The sequence below is a fragment of the Acipenser ruthenus genome, chromosome 18 (genome assembly GCF_902713425.1).
Source record: "Acipenser ruthenus chromosome 18, fAciRut3.2 maternal haplotype, whole genome shotgun sequence".
NCBI classification, from domain to species: Eukaryota; Metazoa; Chordata; class Actinopteri; order Acipenseriformes; family Acipenseridae; genus Acipenser; species Acipenser ruthenus.
Window position 1 is genome coordinate 30150886 of NC_081206.1, and position 15228 is coordinate 30166113.

Sequence of the window (15228 nt, forward strand, 5' to 3'; positions counted from 1 at the left end):
TGTTTGATAGGAACCTGAAGAACATCATACTCCAGAAAATGTAAATACTGAGAATACATCTTTAGTTCAACTGGAAGCAGAAGACAATGAAACCAGCAGCATGCAGCCTGTCCCTCATGAAGAGGTCTGTATACTCAATGACATCTTTAAAAAAGACTGAAAAATAGAGTACAGGGATGCTTCCACAGTGACGATGAGTTAAGACTCAAAAAGGGAGGATCTTTAGAGAAAAGAGTTTTTTGAAAGTGAGCCTGTTACAGGTGCTATGGCTGAGGAGAGCCTGTCTTTATCAGGGGAAGGTCATAATGAAATGTCATGTGCAGTATTTGTGTACAAACTACCTCTGAGTTTTATTATTTAGGAACATGAGGAAACTTTTACTGCTGAAGATGCAACTGCTGTGGACACAGTGGAAATGAGACCAGACAATAATGAAATGTGTGAGACCCAAGCTATTCCTCAAGGAACGACATGCGGTGTTGTCAGTTTTGTAAGTACTGTATTTTAGGCTTTGCTTTGTGCACTAATTACTTTCAAACAGTGGGGAGTGTGTTTGGATAAACCAGGTCTGACTGTTTGTACAGTTATGGTATAAAGCAGTGGTACTCAACTCTGGCCCTCGAGATCCATTGTAGTCCTAGTCTTTATTCCAAGCAGGTCCTAAATTAGTTAATTGCCTCTTAGCAGCTTCAATTAACTACATTAGAACCTGCTTGTAGTAAAAACCTGGACTGGATTAGATCTCGAGGGCCAGAGTTGAGTACCACTGGTATAAAGTATACTGTATGCAGCAGGGGTGTCCAAAGTTGGCTTTTCCAGTCCTGGTCTTTGTTCTGACCCTGTTTTAAGTCATTTAATTGAACCAATTAAATCTCCATCCAGAATCTAAAGTAGATAACTGTCTCATTCTACCTGTTAAACCTGGAGGGTTTACCCCTCCAGGACCGGGATTGGACTCCCCTGATATACAGTATTTGTGGTATTTGTTTTTTACTTTTGATGTTATTTTAAATGAACAAGGTTTTTAACAATGCAGGCACTATTATTAGCACCAATGCACTGTACTAAGTCAATGCAATTCATCAAACATGTTCCAGGTTAAATGCTATTGGTTTTAGATTGCTTTAAAGTCAGGATGAAAGATATGTTGGTGTTCCTCTGAGTGTTATTCTAATAATCTTCACAATAATACATGTGTTTGATAGGAACCTGAAGAACATCATACTCCAGAAAATGTAAATACTGAGAATACATCTTCAGTTCAACTGGAAATAGAAGACAATGAAACCAGCAGCATGCAGCCTGTCCCTCATGAAGAGGTCTGTATACTCAATGACATCTTTAAAAAAGATTGAAAAATAGAGTACAGGGATGCTTCCACAGTGACGATGAGTTAAGACTCAAAAAGCGAGGATCTTTAGAGAAAAGAGTTTTTTGAAAGTGAGCCTGTGACAGGTGCTATGGCTGAGGAGAGCCTATCTTTATCAGGGGAAGGTCATAATGAAATGTCATGTGCAGTATTTGTGTACAAACTACCTCTGAGTTTTATTATTTAGGAACATGAGGAAACTTTTACTGCTGAAGATGCAACTGCTGTGGACACAGTGCAAATGAGACCAGACAATAATGAAATGTGTGAGACCCAAGCTATTCCTCAAGGAACGACATGCGGTGTTGTCAGTTTTGTAAGTACTGTATTTTAGGCTTTGCTTTGTGCACTAATTACTTTCAAACAGTGGGGAGTGTGTTTGTATAAACCTGGTCTGACTGTCTGTACACATATGGTAAAAAGTATACTGTATGCAGCAGGAGTGGCCAAGGTGGGCCCTTCCAGTCCTGGTCTTTCTTCCAACCCTGTTTTTAAATTATTTAATTGAACCAATTAAATCTCAATCCAGACAGTTTAGTAGATAACTGTCTCATTCTACCTGTTAAACCTGGAGTGGTTTACCCCTCCAGGACCGGGATTGGACTCCCCTGATATACAGTATTTGTGGTATTTGTTTTTTACTTTTGATGTTATTTTAAATGAACAAGGTTTTTAACAATGCAGGTACTATTATCAGCACCAATGCACTGTACTAAGTCAATGCAATTCATCAAACATGTTCCAGGTTAAATGCTATTGGTTTTAGATTGCTTTAAAGTCAGGATGAAAGATATGTTGGTGTTCCTCAGATTGTTATTCTAATAATCTTCACAATAATACATGTGTTTGATAGGAACCTGAAGAACATCATACTCCAGAAAATGTAAATACTGAGAATATATCTTTAGTTCAACTGGAAGCAGAAGACAATGAAAACAGCAGCATGCAGCCTGTCCCTCATGAAGAGGTCTGTATACTCAATGACATCTTTAAAAAAGATTGAAAAATAGAGTACAGGGATGCTTCCACAGTGACGATGAGTTAAGACTCAAAAAGGGAGGATCTTCAGAGAAAAGAGTTTTTTAAAAGTGAGCCTGTTACAGGTGCTATGGCTGAGGAGAGCCTGTCTTTATCAGGGGAAGGTCATAATGAAATGTCATGTGCAGTATTTGTGTACAAACTACCTCTGAGTTTTATTATTTAGGAACATGAGGAAACTTTTACTGCTGAAGATGCAACTGCTGTGGACACAGTGGAAATGAGACCAGACAATAATGAAATGTGTGAGACCCAAGCTATTCCTCAAGAAACGACATGCGGTGTTGTCAGTTTTGTAAGTACTGTATTTTAGGCTTTGCTTTGTGCACTAATTACTTTCAAACAGTGGGGAGTGTGTTTGGATAAACCAGGTCTGACTGTTTGTACAGTTATGGTATAAAGCAGTGGTATTCAACTCTGGCCCTCGAGATCCATTGTAGTCCTGGTCTTTATTCCAAGCAGGTCCTAAATTAGTTAATTGCCTCTTAGCAGCTTCAATTAACTACATTAGAACCTGCTTGTAGTAAAAACCTGGACTGGATCAGATCTCGAGGGCCAGAGTTGAGTACCACTGGTATAAAGTATACTGTATGCAGCAGGGGTGACCAAAGTTGGCTTTTCCAGTCCTGGTCTTTGTTCTGACCCTGTTTTAAGTCATTTAATTGAACCAAATAAATCTCCATCCAGAATCTAAAGTAGATAACTGTCTCATTCTACCTGTTAAACCTGGAGGGTTTACCCCTCCAGGACTGGGATTGGACTCCCCTGATAAACAGTATTTGTGGTATTTTTTTTTTATTTTGATATTTTAAATAAACAAGGTTTTTAACAATGCAGGCACTATTATTAGCACCAATGCACTGTACTAAGTCAATGCAATTCATCAAACATGTTCCAGGTTAAATGCTATTGGTTTTAGATTGCTTTAAAGTCAGGATGAAAGATATGTTGGTGTTCCTCAGATTGTTATTCTAATAATCTTCACAATAATACATGTGTTTGATAGGAACCTGAAGAACATCATACTCCAGAAGATCTGAATACTGAGAATACATCTTCAGTTCAACTGGAAGCAGAAGACAATGAAACCAGCAGCATGCAGCCTGTCCCTCATGAAGAGGTCTGTATACTCAATGACATCTTTAAAAAAGATTGAAAAATAGAGTACAGGGATGCTTCCACAGTGACGATGAGTTAACTCAAAAATGGAGGATCTTTAGAGAAAAGAGTTGTTTTTAAAAGTGAGCCTGTTACAGGTGCTATGGCTGAGGAGAGCCTGTCTTTATCAGGGGAAGGTCATAATGAAATGTCATGTGCAGTATTTGTGTACAAACTACCTCTGAGTTTTATTATTTAGGAACATGAGGAAACTTTTACTGCTGAAGATGCAACTGCTGTGGACACAGTGGAAATGAGACCAGACAATAATGACATGTGTGAGACACAAGCTATTCCTCAAGAAATGGCATGCGGTGTTGTCAGTTTTGTAAGTACTGTATTTTAGGCTTTGCTTTGTGCACTAATTACTTTCAAACAGTGGGGAGTGTGTTTGGATAAACCAGGTCTGACTGTTTGTACAGTTATGGTATAAAGCAGTGGTACTCAACTCTGGCCCTCGAGATCCATTGTAGTCCTGGTCTTTATTCCAAGCAGGTCCTAAATTAGTTAATTGCCTCTTAGCAGCTTCAATTAACTACATTAGAACCTGCTTGTAGTAAAAACCTGGACTGGATCAGATCTCGAGGGCCAGAGTTGAGTACCACTGGTATAAAGTATACTGTATGCAGCAGGGGTGACCAAAGTTGGCTTTTCCAGTCCTGGTCTTTGTTCTGACCCTGTTTTAAGTCATTTAATTGAACCAAATAAATCTCCATCCAGAATCTAAAGTAGATAACTGTCTCATTCTACCTGTTAAACCTGGAGGGTTTACCCCTCCAGGACTGGGATTGGACTCCCCTGATAAACAGTATTTGTGGTATTTTTTTTTTATTTTGATATTTTAAATAAACAAGGTTTTTAACAATGCAGGCACTATTATTAGCACCAATGCACTGTACTAAGTCAATGCAATTCATCAAACATGTTCCAGGTTAAATGCTATTGGTTTTAGATTGCTTTAAAGTCAGGATGAAAGATATGTTGGTGTTCCTCAGATTGTTATTCTAATAATCTTCACAATAATACATGTGTTTGATAGGAACCTGAAGAACATCATACTCCAGAAGATCTGAATACTGAGAATACATCTTCAGTTCAACTGGAAGCAGAAGACAATGAAACCAGCAGCATGCAGCCTGTCCCTCATGAAGAGGTCTGTATACTCAATGACATCTTTAAAAAAGATTGAAAAATAGAGTACAGGGATGCTTCCACAGTGACGATGAGTTAACTCAAAAATGGAGGATCTTTAGAGAAAAGAGTTGTTTTTAAAAGTGGGCCTGTTACAGGTGCTATGGCTGAGGAGAGCCTATCTTTATCAGGGGAAGGTCATAATGAAATGTCATGTGCAGTCTTTGTGTACAAACTACCTCTGAGTTTTATTATTTAGGAACATGAGGAAACTTTTACTGTTGAAGATTCAACTGCTGTGGACACAGTGGAAATGAGACCAGACAATAATGACATGTGTGAGACACAAGCTATTCCTCAAGAAATGGCATGCGGTGTTGTCAGTTTTGTAAGTACTGTATTTTAGGCTTTGCTTTGTGCACTAATTACTTTCAAACAGTGGGGAGTGTGTTTGGATAAACCAGGTCTGACTGTTTGTACAGTTATGGTATAAAGCAGTGGTACTCAACTCTGGCCCTCGAGATCCATTGTAGTCCTGGTCTTTATTCCAAGCAGGTCCTAAATTAGTTAATTGCCTCTTAGCAGCTTCAATTAACTACATTAGAACCTGCTTGGAGTAAAAACCTGGACTGGATTAAATAGTCTTTATATGGGGACATGTGGAATACACAAATGAATGATAGCGATGAGGATGCCATTTCTTCCACATATTTTCCCCATATTTATGTATGTGTCCAAAACTCTCTTTTTCAGCTATTTCAATATTACATTAATTAAATGGTTAAGTTAAAAAAAAAATGATATAAAAAGATACATTATAAAAGATAATTATCTTGTCCCAGACAGTGGCAGATCATTTCCTTGATTTGATTTTGTGCTGTTCTATTCAGTTCCATGCAGTAGTGAGGAGGAATGCAAACATTAGGTAGTATATGATGCAGGAGGGAATACAGGCTACCCCCACTGTCTGATTTGTTGACACTATCATGTCCTTCCCTTGAGAGCAATCAAATCTCCTCCATAGAAACAAGAGTATGTAACCACATGACCATGGCTTCATGTAAATTACTAGTTTGTTTCCAGCAGACTTAGGAGCTTGTTATTTTAAGTCAGGAAATGAAGCGATTGTGAACAGCACGAGCAGAGTAAGGTTGCTCTGCAAGTATTTAGTGCTCAGTGACACACCCCTTGCTGGCAGACCAATTGTTTACTTCCTTTATTCCTTGACTCGCAGGCAGGACCAGGTGAGCTGCAGCAGTTGCCAGGCAGACCTGAGCCTCACAGCATACTCCATGTCTGCCGGGAGCGGGCAGCCCAGCTCGAGTTTTGGCTGGAGAAAGCCACAGCGACCTTCAGGGCTGACCGGCAGGACATGGAAATGCAGCAGAGTGTGGCGCAGCAGCTTCTCATGTGTCAGGTAAGGAGGTCAAAGTACGCATTCTCTGTTCTGGAAAAGTTGGAAAAGCCTTCCCTTACAGCTGCTAGTGTATTTGTTCTTTTTCCAATGGCAAAAAATGTACACCTCTTCGATACAAGGATTGCTGTCAGTGTCTGATTACATTGGCTGAGCTTCGACATGCTTATAAATATTTACTATTGTGTGCTATGGCAAAAGCATTGGGAGTCGTGCCTTTCATACAGGAAAAGACTGTAAAAGCACTACCAAGCTTGATAAAAGATAGTTAAAGTATAATGTGAAGCCCAGTGACAACAAGGACATCCTAAGCCTCTTTTATTAAATAGTTTTTTGTAGTCAGAGTAAGTAGTAGAAAAGAATGGGATTTGAGTCCTGGGAACAATGCAAATACCATAGTATGGTACATTAAAAAGTAAAGGGTTATACAAACAACTTCTCAATCCGGGTGGCATAGGCAGATAATCCTGTTTACAGAAGTGGGTGCAGCTCAAGAGCACCTCCCAAAGACTTTGCATTATTTACATGGTTGTTGCTAAACATCAAGGTACTGTAGCTTTGACTAATCTTTAAATGAGTACGGGTTGGTTGTATGTGAAATCCTTTGACTCTAGAGGGAACTATGGAACAGCTGGAGTTGTTTATGCTGATTTCTAGTTTGACTGGTCCTACGCTGCAAAAGAATGTGCAACACTTTGCTTTTATATTCAACCGTACCAAAGTGTATGAACCATAATCCATGTAGCAGAGTCCTAATAGAGTCGAGCACATTTTAAGTGGCCATTAAAAAAACAGTTAGACTTTAGCTGGGGTCAGTGTCATACTGGGTTACAAATTAACAGGTGGTTTGTAAATTTAGTTTTTTGCGATGCGTGAAACCACAGCAGCAACACTCAAAATGTATTTCCTTCAGCAAAACTGAAAGCATGCTGTACAACATTTTTTTTTTCCTACTGGTGGTTTTTGGGTGTGATTTGTGTCAGCTGTTCACACTAATAAAACAATTTGGCTTGCTTTCATAAAGCATTATTATGCCAGGAAATGCACATCCTTGAATGCAAACTGCTTATGAATATGGACATTCTCAATAATGCTGCTTAGAATTATCCAGTTTCAAGCACTGCTTGTTCAAATGTTACACTTAAAAGGAGATCATACAACTGCCTTTACTAATCCAGTGCAGTTTCTGAGTAGTCTTTGTTATTGTAAAATACGCTGCTCTTTGTAACTCTTATCATCTTTATAGGCACAATTTTAAAAGCACTAGATAATTATCTGTTGCAACAGCTTTTAGCTTTCATTGCAAAATGGCCCCATCAATTTGCAGCTTAACCTGCTGTGTTTTTAATAAGTTATTGTACTGCAAAGAGCTCAAATTACTTGAGTGATAGGGGAGCAAAATCTGAAAGTGAGAGCAATTAAACTTGCATGAGTTTAGCAACTGTCAAGGCCAGTGGTGGATTACAAAGGAATTAAGCTCATATTTATATTGATGATAAACCTCAGAAAAGCACATCACACCTACGTACCCTACCACCCCTAAGAGTGGAGGAGGCAAAATATTTCCACCATAACTCCTTGCACTTAAAATATTTTGAATATTAAATGTGAAAAAAAACAATAATAAAAAAAATGTCAAAGGCATATTGCACCACCTTTTTTTGTTTTTTGTTAATTGATCAGAGCATGTTCCTGGAGATCGAGCAGAAGGTAGCCTTCCTGTCAGACCTGGCCCAGCAGGAAGAGGCCTGGTGTCAGGAGGGCACGGCCAGCACACACCAGGAGGCAGAGGCTCTCTCCTCCAAGCTCGAGGGCCTCAAGTCCAGCCTGGTGAAGTTTCAGATGCTGCTGCAGGAACGCCACAACGAGGAGCAGGTACAGCACTTACTGCTATCGTTACCCCTCTCATTGGCTTCCTTGCAATAGCTGCTAGTGCATGAAAAGGTCGATTTAAAAGCATATACTATGAGAAACGTGTGTGAAGTTCAAGCACAACAGGGAAAAAATACCCCCCACTTCTGATGTTAATGGTGCAGTCCCCTCTACTTAAAGGAGTGTGAAGCAAAGCTTATATCTCAGTACTGTTTATTAGATTCTAGTTGAGACAGGCTTACATATGTACAGAAAGTAATTTTTTTTTTGGTGCTTTGGTTGTTTTTTATACATAAATTTGTGATATGCAGATATTTTAAATACAACGCCTCTAGATGTAGATGGGAAGTTAATGTTGCTTCCTGTCACTGATACCCACTTCTTAATGTAAAGCATAGTTTTAAAAATTTGGAAGTTATATAGCAGACACTTCAGGATCACATTGGTGGTTGCAGTTAACCATATGGAGTTCATGTTGTCAAAGACAAGACAACATATCTTCTTAACCTTGCCCTTACAATGTCATTATCTTTCGAGGCTTGTGCTTCAGAAAATGTAAAATGTAAACTCTTTCAACAAAGAGCTTTCATTTAGTAATATGGTGTGCTGTGATTTAACCATACCACTCAATATGTAAGTAGTACTTCAACAGGCCTGAGCAGATCTGTTATCTGAAGAGAGGTTGCTGGTGCTTCTTGTCTTGTACACAGGATGGCAAGCATCCCAGTGAGACCCCCCTACAGCGCAGTGCAAGTGTGCAAGAGATGCTGGCCTCAGCGAAGACCAAACTGAACCGTCAGGACAGCCTGCAACAGCAAAAGGTACAACAGTCTCTGCTTTTTTATGTCCAGGTAGAACTAGCCTGCCCCTCATTGATAACTCCCATCTAAGAAAATGGCTAAATAACTAAACTCCAGGTTTCCACAAACAAATGGTTGCTAGGAACTTCTGAGGTGTGCACCTGGTTCCATTTAGGGAACATTAAAGTAGGAAGTGTATAAAGTCCCATTTGCTATTGCAATATATATTTAAAAAAAAAAGTATAGAGTAATGAATCTGGGTATACTATTCTAGTTCCGGGATACACTATATAATATAATATCTATTGATACTGGACCTAACAATTCAGTATGTATAAGTGGATATCTATTTTCTTTTTGACAATTATACATCACTACCATGGTTTAAAAACAAATGTATGTATTTTCTGTGTTTTTTAGTAACAGTCTTATCAGAACCAGGATAGAGCATTCCCCAGAAACAAACATAATAAACATGCAACACATGGAGAAAGATCTATATATATATATATATATATACATATATACATGATGACCTATATACAGTACACATTATTAAGTGAAATGTGTATATAGTATACAAAATTATTATATGATGGCAGGTATATAATCTCCTTTCATAACCAGTTTGCATTCTTGGAAGTGCATTGCTATGCATTTACTGGCTAACTAATGCTTTAGGACAACAAAGTGCTGAAGCTGTTACCAGAATATACAGACCAACCCACTTTATTTTATAAGCGTCGCCCTTATAAGGTCTACTCGGGTGAATGCTCTCAGCTTAATGCAAAGAACATTTTATCTCATAATGAATTACATTATATATGCCTGTTTTGCAAAGATGAGCAGGGGCTGGATAACGACTGTCTGAACATACTTCTTAAACCCTAATTTACTGTCTCGTTGTTGATTGATGCTGGCATAAACAGTTGGGGTTGTGGTTAAATAATGCCATCTAGTCCATTAGGCAATTTGAGTACTTTGTGAGTTGATAATGCCTCCTACATGGTAATGTGCTTCATAGGAGCTGGAAATGGAGCTGAGTGAACAGAAAGACCTAACAAAGTACTTAGCCCTGCACGGAGAGAGGATGCTGCTGCAGAAGGAGGACGCTGACGCACAGCAACAGGCTAGTTTAAGGTATCATGCAATTGGATTTTATTTTATTTATCTTTATAGCACAAACAAATATAATAAAAAAAAGACCTGGACCCATTTTAAAGCAATGCCACTAATAGAAACCACTCAGAACAATATAAAAAACTGCCCCAATCTGCAGCTAAGGACCAGGGACTCAAGCTATGTACTCAGTGTCTTATTAGCAGACTTATTTTCTGAAAGGGGAAAAAAACACCAATTACAATTTTTAAAACAAAATATGGAACCACTCAAGACCACTTAGGAGCCGCTAAATTAAATGTCTGGTTTGGTAACTTATTTGGGTGCGTTATTTCCTTTCAGAAATAATTGTGCAAATGACTGTGGAGCAAAGAGCTTTTAAAATCTAGCCTGTAGTTGTTTTTTTTTTTTACCTTTAGAAAATGCATCAAAATATTTTTTTTCCTGGCAAGACAGGTGTGGCATTCACTCCGAGCAACAATCTAGATAGAGGACAAACCCAGTCACCTAAATGGGTTCCGACAGTAATCCTAAAGATTGGAGACATTGAAAGTGCTGACCGGAGTGATAGAGTTGCCCATGTTGCTCATCCCTTCCCTGTCAGATATTCATATAGCAACAAAATAAGTCATCAGAACCCTTTTAAAGCTTACTTTGATATAACATGGGAAAAGCATAGCAAAGTGTAGTAAAGCAGAGTGAAAGCACGGTAAAGCACAGACCAGAATGAAAAATCAGACATGCATGGAAAAAACATTGTGAGAAGAGCAAGGTAAACTGCAAAATGACCATGCAAATGTACTAGGGTAAATGACATGTTCGGCCATCAAACATTCATAGGCTGAGCTTGATCTGTGAGATATTAAAAGCTGTCAAGCTACAGTGGTGTGTGGTTGTGTATCTAATTGCCAGTACAGGTACAAGAGCAGAGAAAGTAAATTTAGAGATTCTGGAACAAAACCTAAGCATAGCGTTCATGCACCCAATAACCAGATCGGTTTTAAAACTAAACAAGCAATCCAAAGTGCATATTTAACATATTGATGAAGGTGTAGTGACCCATGCGATCTGAAAAAACAGATTGAATTTCCATGGTAGCAAGTAGGTTTCTGCATTAAATTGACCGAACACTCTGCCATGCTTTGCCCTATGGGGTTTGTTTTTCAAAGAGTTGCGAGCTCACAGGTCAAATGAGTTCCATTGTACCTGCAGACTCCTGTAAAAAGTTAATTATCTCCTATTGATAACAGGCAGTGAAATTTGTCTACTAGGAAGAGATTCCTGTCCGATTTCCAGTCAGTATTTTCTACAATACCAATTTATTTAGAAATATTTGATTTTCCTTATTCCTCACTAGGACCTCCGATGAAGTTTCAAAGTCTCCCGAGGGGATATTCATGAAACCGTTAACAGGAATTGAAGCATCAGCCCATGAGTCTGAGGACCAAGCCAGCACAAAGTGGCAGCGCCTTCAGAATAGGTTATCCTCCAAACTGAAGACATTGGAAGAAACTGCTCATCAAGACTTGTTTTCTCAGGTCAGTCCATGTTTTACAAGGAGAAACACATACAGCTATGGCCAAATGTTTTGCATCACTTTATAGAATTAACTAATTTTGCTTCATAAAGTCAAATGAAACCTGCTGATTAATGTTACATTAACATGCTGAATTTGTAATTTTCCATATACTTAACGTGAAAATGACCACATTGAAAATTGTGACATTTCTAAATCTAACATGAAATAATTTACTACTATTATGGCTTCCGGTGGACTTCCGGTGAGATCATTTGGCTTCTTTGATTACATGATGTTAAATAAAAGCTCTAACTTATGTTCATATATATATGTTCATACATTATATATATATATATATATATATATATATATTGTAAACAAGCCTTGCGGCTCGGGTTCGTTTTGCCCCTTTAAACTACTGACCAGACACAGAGATGGAGGGTTTGAACGTGCTTTTGCAGAACGCTTTTGCAGAACGAAATCAAAACAAAATACAAAATAAACACCTGGGTCTGTACGAGCACTAACTAACACACAGGAACACCCTGACTACAAGTGGGACAGCTAGGCTGTTTCCCCACTAAAACAGTAAACAAAAACACACACAGGTTTACTACAACACCTTTTTCCTTTTGTTTTCTCCCGACTGCCAGGACGCAGAGTACCACTTTCTGCCTCCTCCTTCTTAGCAGTCCTGAGCAAACTAACTGTTTCTCTTAAATACCCTGCACCTGGTACTAATTTAACAATAGCTACCAGGTACAGGGGATAATTACTAATAAAGCAATTAACAAAAACAATAAAATAATTAACAAAACCAATTGAACAAATGTGCCTTAAAACGAAACCACACATTTTACTGCAGGGATGATTCCAATCCCATCCCCCACTGTGCTACAATATATATATATATATATATATATATATATATATATATATATATATATATATATAAAATATATAGTTATTATTATTTTAAATAATGTCTCAATCTCAAAATGCTAGGTGATTAAAAACTTTTGGCCATAGCTGTAGGTTTGAAGATAGGAGTTTAAAAAAAAAAAATACCGGTATTGTCAAGAGGAACTGAGAGAACTGTCAAGTGAAGATACAAATTCAGTTTTAAACATATGATGCATTTTCTGCTTGTAGAAGGAGACATACGTATGTCACACTTGAGAACCAGTAGTTACTGAGTGTATCATAATAAGGCTGTATTTGTATTTTGTATTTTGAATGTGACTATATTTTTCTGCTTGTAATAAATATTGTTTAATCGTGAAATATCTTAAAATACCTATTTTTAGACCATAATCTGTGTGTATATGGAGCCTGTATGTTTTTTGTGTTTATTAATGTAAAACTTACACTACCTTTTCATGTTATTTTTAGCTCTAATTTTGTATTAGCTGCCGTGGCTGGGGATGATGGCACTGACATGCATTTTGCACTTGCTTTTAGGTATCAATAACAAGAAGTAGTTGTCCCATTGCTGACAAATTGGCAACTTACAGCATCAGATCACCTAATGTGCTGGAGTTAAAAACATATATAACTCAGCTGAGAGAACTCAGCCAGGAAGCCTCTGTCATCCTGTCACAGGTAAAGAAAGAGGGACATAAAGCATAGTGTAATCAAAATGTATAGAACATAATAGTGGGGCTCATTTAAGGAATAATGCAGTAGACTGTTTTATAGTATATCAACTAGACTGTAAAACAAATGTACTTCTAACTTTGCAAGCAGTTTGCTGCTTAATAAATCTCTGTCCATGGTCAAGGAAAGTCAGGCAGGTTATGTACTTTATGGAGGTTTTTTTTCACTGCTGTGGCAAATTTGTGTGTAAATAGTTTTTCTAGTGAACTAATGGGAAAGAAATTAGCCTCATGGAGTCTCATCAGTTGATACTGGAGACCCTGTCTAAAAACATATATGACACCATTTGACCTCGAGCAGTATATCATAGTTTATTTCTTTCTTCCTTTCTTTATTATTTATTTATTTAACCAGTAAATGTAACCACTGAGACAGAGGCCTTGTTTACAGGGGGGCCTGGAAAACAGTAAAAAGACAATTGCAAAGTACAAACAACACATTTATTTATGTATTTATTTATTTAGGCCTGTCCTTCAAAAGAATCGTGTTCTGAACTGGATCAAAATCTTCACAATGTTTTGAATGGCACTAACCTAAGCTTCAGCTGCATTGAAGACGTGATATCCGGCTGTTACGAGATGTCAAGGGAAGATGCTAAACTGCAGCTCTCACAACTGGAGGTAAGTTCAGTAACCTGGCGACAGCTCAGGACTGTTGTGCCATCAACCCTTTTCATTAAAAAAAAGGGCTTGTTACTCTCACAGTTAGGACCCCTATTTCTTCTAGTCGTTAAGAATATAGATGCGTTTGTTTCTATCTATACATTTGAATGTGTATGTTCAAATAATGTTAAAAATAAAATATTGTCTTCTTTTTTTTTAATTCTTTTTCAGAACCTCCCAACGGAACTAGCTGAGCTGCACACTGAACTAAGCGGCTCAAAGGAGCCTTTGATCCAGTGTGTCAGCTTCATTGGTGGAGAGGAGGCTGTGCTGTCTGACTGCCTCAACAGTTTACAGTCCTGCCTCTGCCTGCTTCAGTCTGCTGTCTCCTCCAGAAGCACACTGCTGCAGGCCAGACTGGATCACATCACTGATTATCAGGTCAGAAATGTAATGTTTACCGGATTCACAGATATACAGTATCAGATAACCGATCATTTCCATGGGGATCGTGATATATTATACATACAGACAGAAATGTTTATTTGATCTTGAGCAAACCACATTTAAGCTGGACAGCAACGTTTAAGGGAAGAATCAGCCTGCCTAAATATTAGTTTGCATGTTGCACTTTGGTAATGCTGCATGCTGCTGTGATGCTAAGTAGTCATAATAACCTTTTCCATGTGTTTAACTCCACAGGCTGAGATAAGACAGATGCATGCTTCCTTGTTTGAGAAAAGGTCTGTTTTATTACAAGCGTTAAATGAAGCAAGTGGCCAAAGCATTGCTGTGCAACTGCAGGTAACTACAGTTACCCCCATTCTCCTTTAACTTTATATACTGACACTAGCAAATAACAATGAACCAAGCCTATGTGTTAAGTAACCTACAGTACAGTGTGTGGTATACATCCAGTCTAGCGATGCTATAAAAACTCAGTCAAGCCATACTGATATTAACCCTCATAGATTATTTATTTTGGCTTGCCCCTCTAAACCAGTATAATCTGTTATAACTAAGACTACTACGTGATCCACTGTGGTAACTTTTCCTTTGAAATAGTTGCATGAATAGGGACTGTTCTTTTATTTTCCAATAACTCCAAATGTCATGTATGCAACGCCTTGACACTGGCCTGCTTTGGTATGCTGCTGTGCAGTAGAAAATATCAATTTGTGTAGAACTGTACTGTAGTGTACATGTTTGCTGTCATTCCCTTGTTAAATTATCGCAATGCCTCAGGTGGCTGAACAGCTGGAGTCTACCCTGGCTCCTGAGGAGTGCCAGGTCTCAGCACTGAAGGAGCAGGGAGAGCGCCTTCACATCCAGGCTGCTGTCATTCAGGGGGTCTATAAGCTGGAGGTAAGGATGTAGGAGGGCCTGGTGTTAATTGAAGTTACAGTCAGGAACACATCCTCATGAACAGCACAGGTTTGCTTAATTCAGCGGTGAAATCCCAGAGTTGTGATACTGACAGTCACTCGAGTTTCCCCAGTGCCATTAGTCATCTCTGTGAGTGATTTGGTCAGGTTCTTCATTAGGCCTTT

The 15228-nt window shown here is 38.4% G+C and overlaps 1 protein-coding gene across 3 annotated transcripts in view; it reads left to right on the top strand.

Annotated features, from left to right (window-relative positions):
- Positions 1–15228, top strand: part of LOC117416750 (nesprin-2-like) — a 147074-nt gene that overhangs the window by 92819 nt on the left and 39027 nt on the right. For all 3 annotated transcript variants that reach the window (XM_058991956.1, XM_058991957.1, XM_058991958.1), the window contains 20 exons: positions 11–124; positions 362–490; positions 1206–1319; positions 1557–1685; positions 2223–2336; positions 2574–2702; positions 3414–3527; positions 3765–3893; positions 4605–4718; positions 4956–5084; positions 5931–6113; positions 7794–7985; positions 8693–8803; positions 9807–9922; positions 11259–11439; positions 12882–13022; positions 13541–13696; positions 13910–14119; positions 14381–14482; positions 14924–15043. In XM_058991956.1, the coding sequence (XP_058847939.1) occupies positions 11–124; positions 362–490; positions 1206–1319; positions 1557–1685; positions 2223–2336; positions 2574–2702; positions 3414–3527; positions 3765–3893; positions 4605–4718; positions 4956–5084; positions 5931–6113; positions 7794–7985; positions 8693–8803; positions 9807–9922; positions 11259–11439; positions 12882–13022; positions 13541–13696; positions 13910–14119; positions 14381–14482; positions 14924–15043 (2727 nt within the window). The remainder of the gene's footprint in view (positions 1–10; positions 125–361; positions 491–1205; positions 1320–1556; positions 1686–2222; positions 2337–2573; positions 2703–3413; positions 3528–3764; positions 3894–4604; positions 4719–4955; positions 5085–5930; positions 6114–7793; positions 7986–8692; positions 8804–9806; positions 9923–11258; positions 11440–12881; positions 13023–13540; positions 13697–13909; positions 14120–14380; positions 14483–14923; positions 15044–15228) is intronic.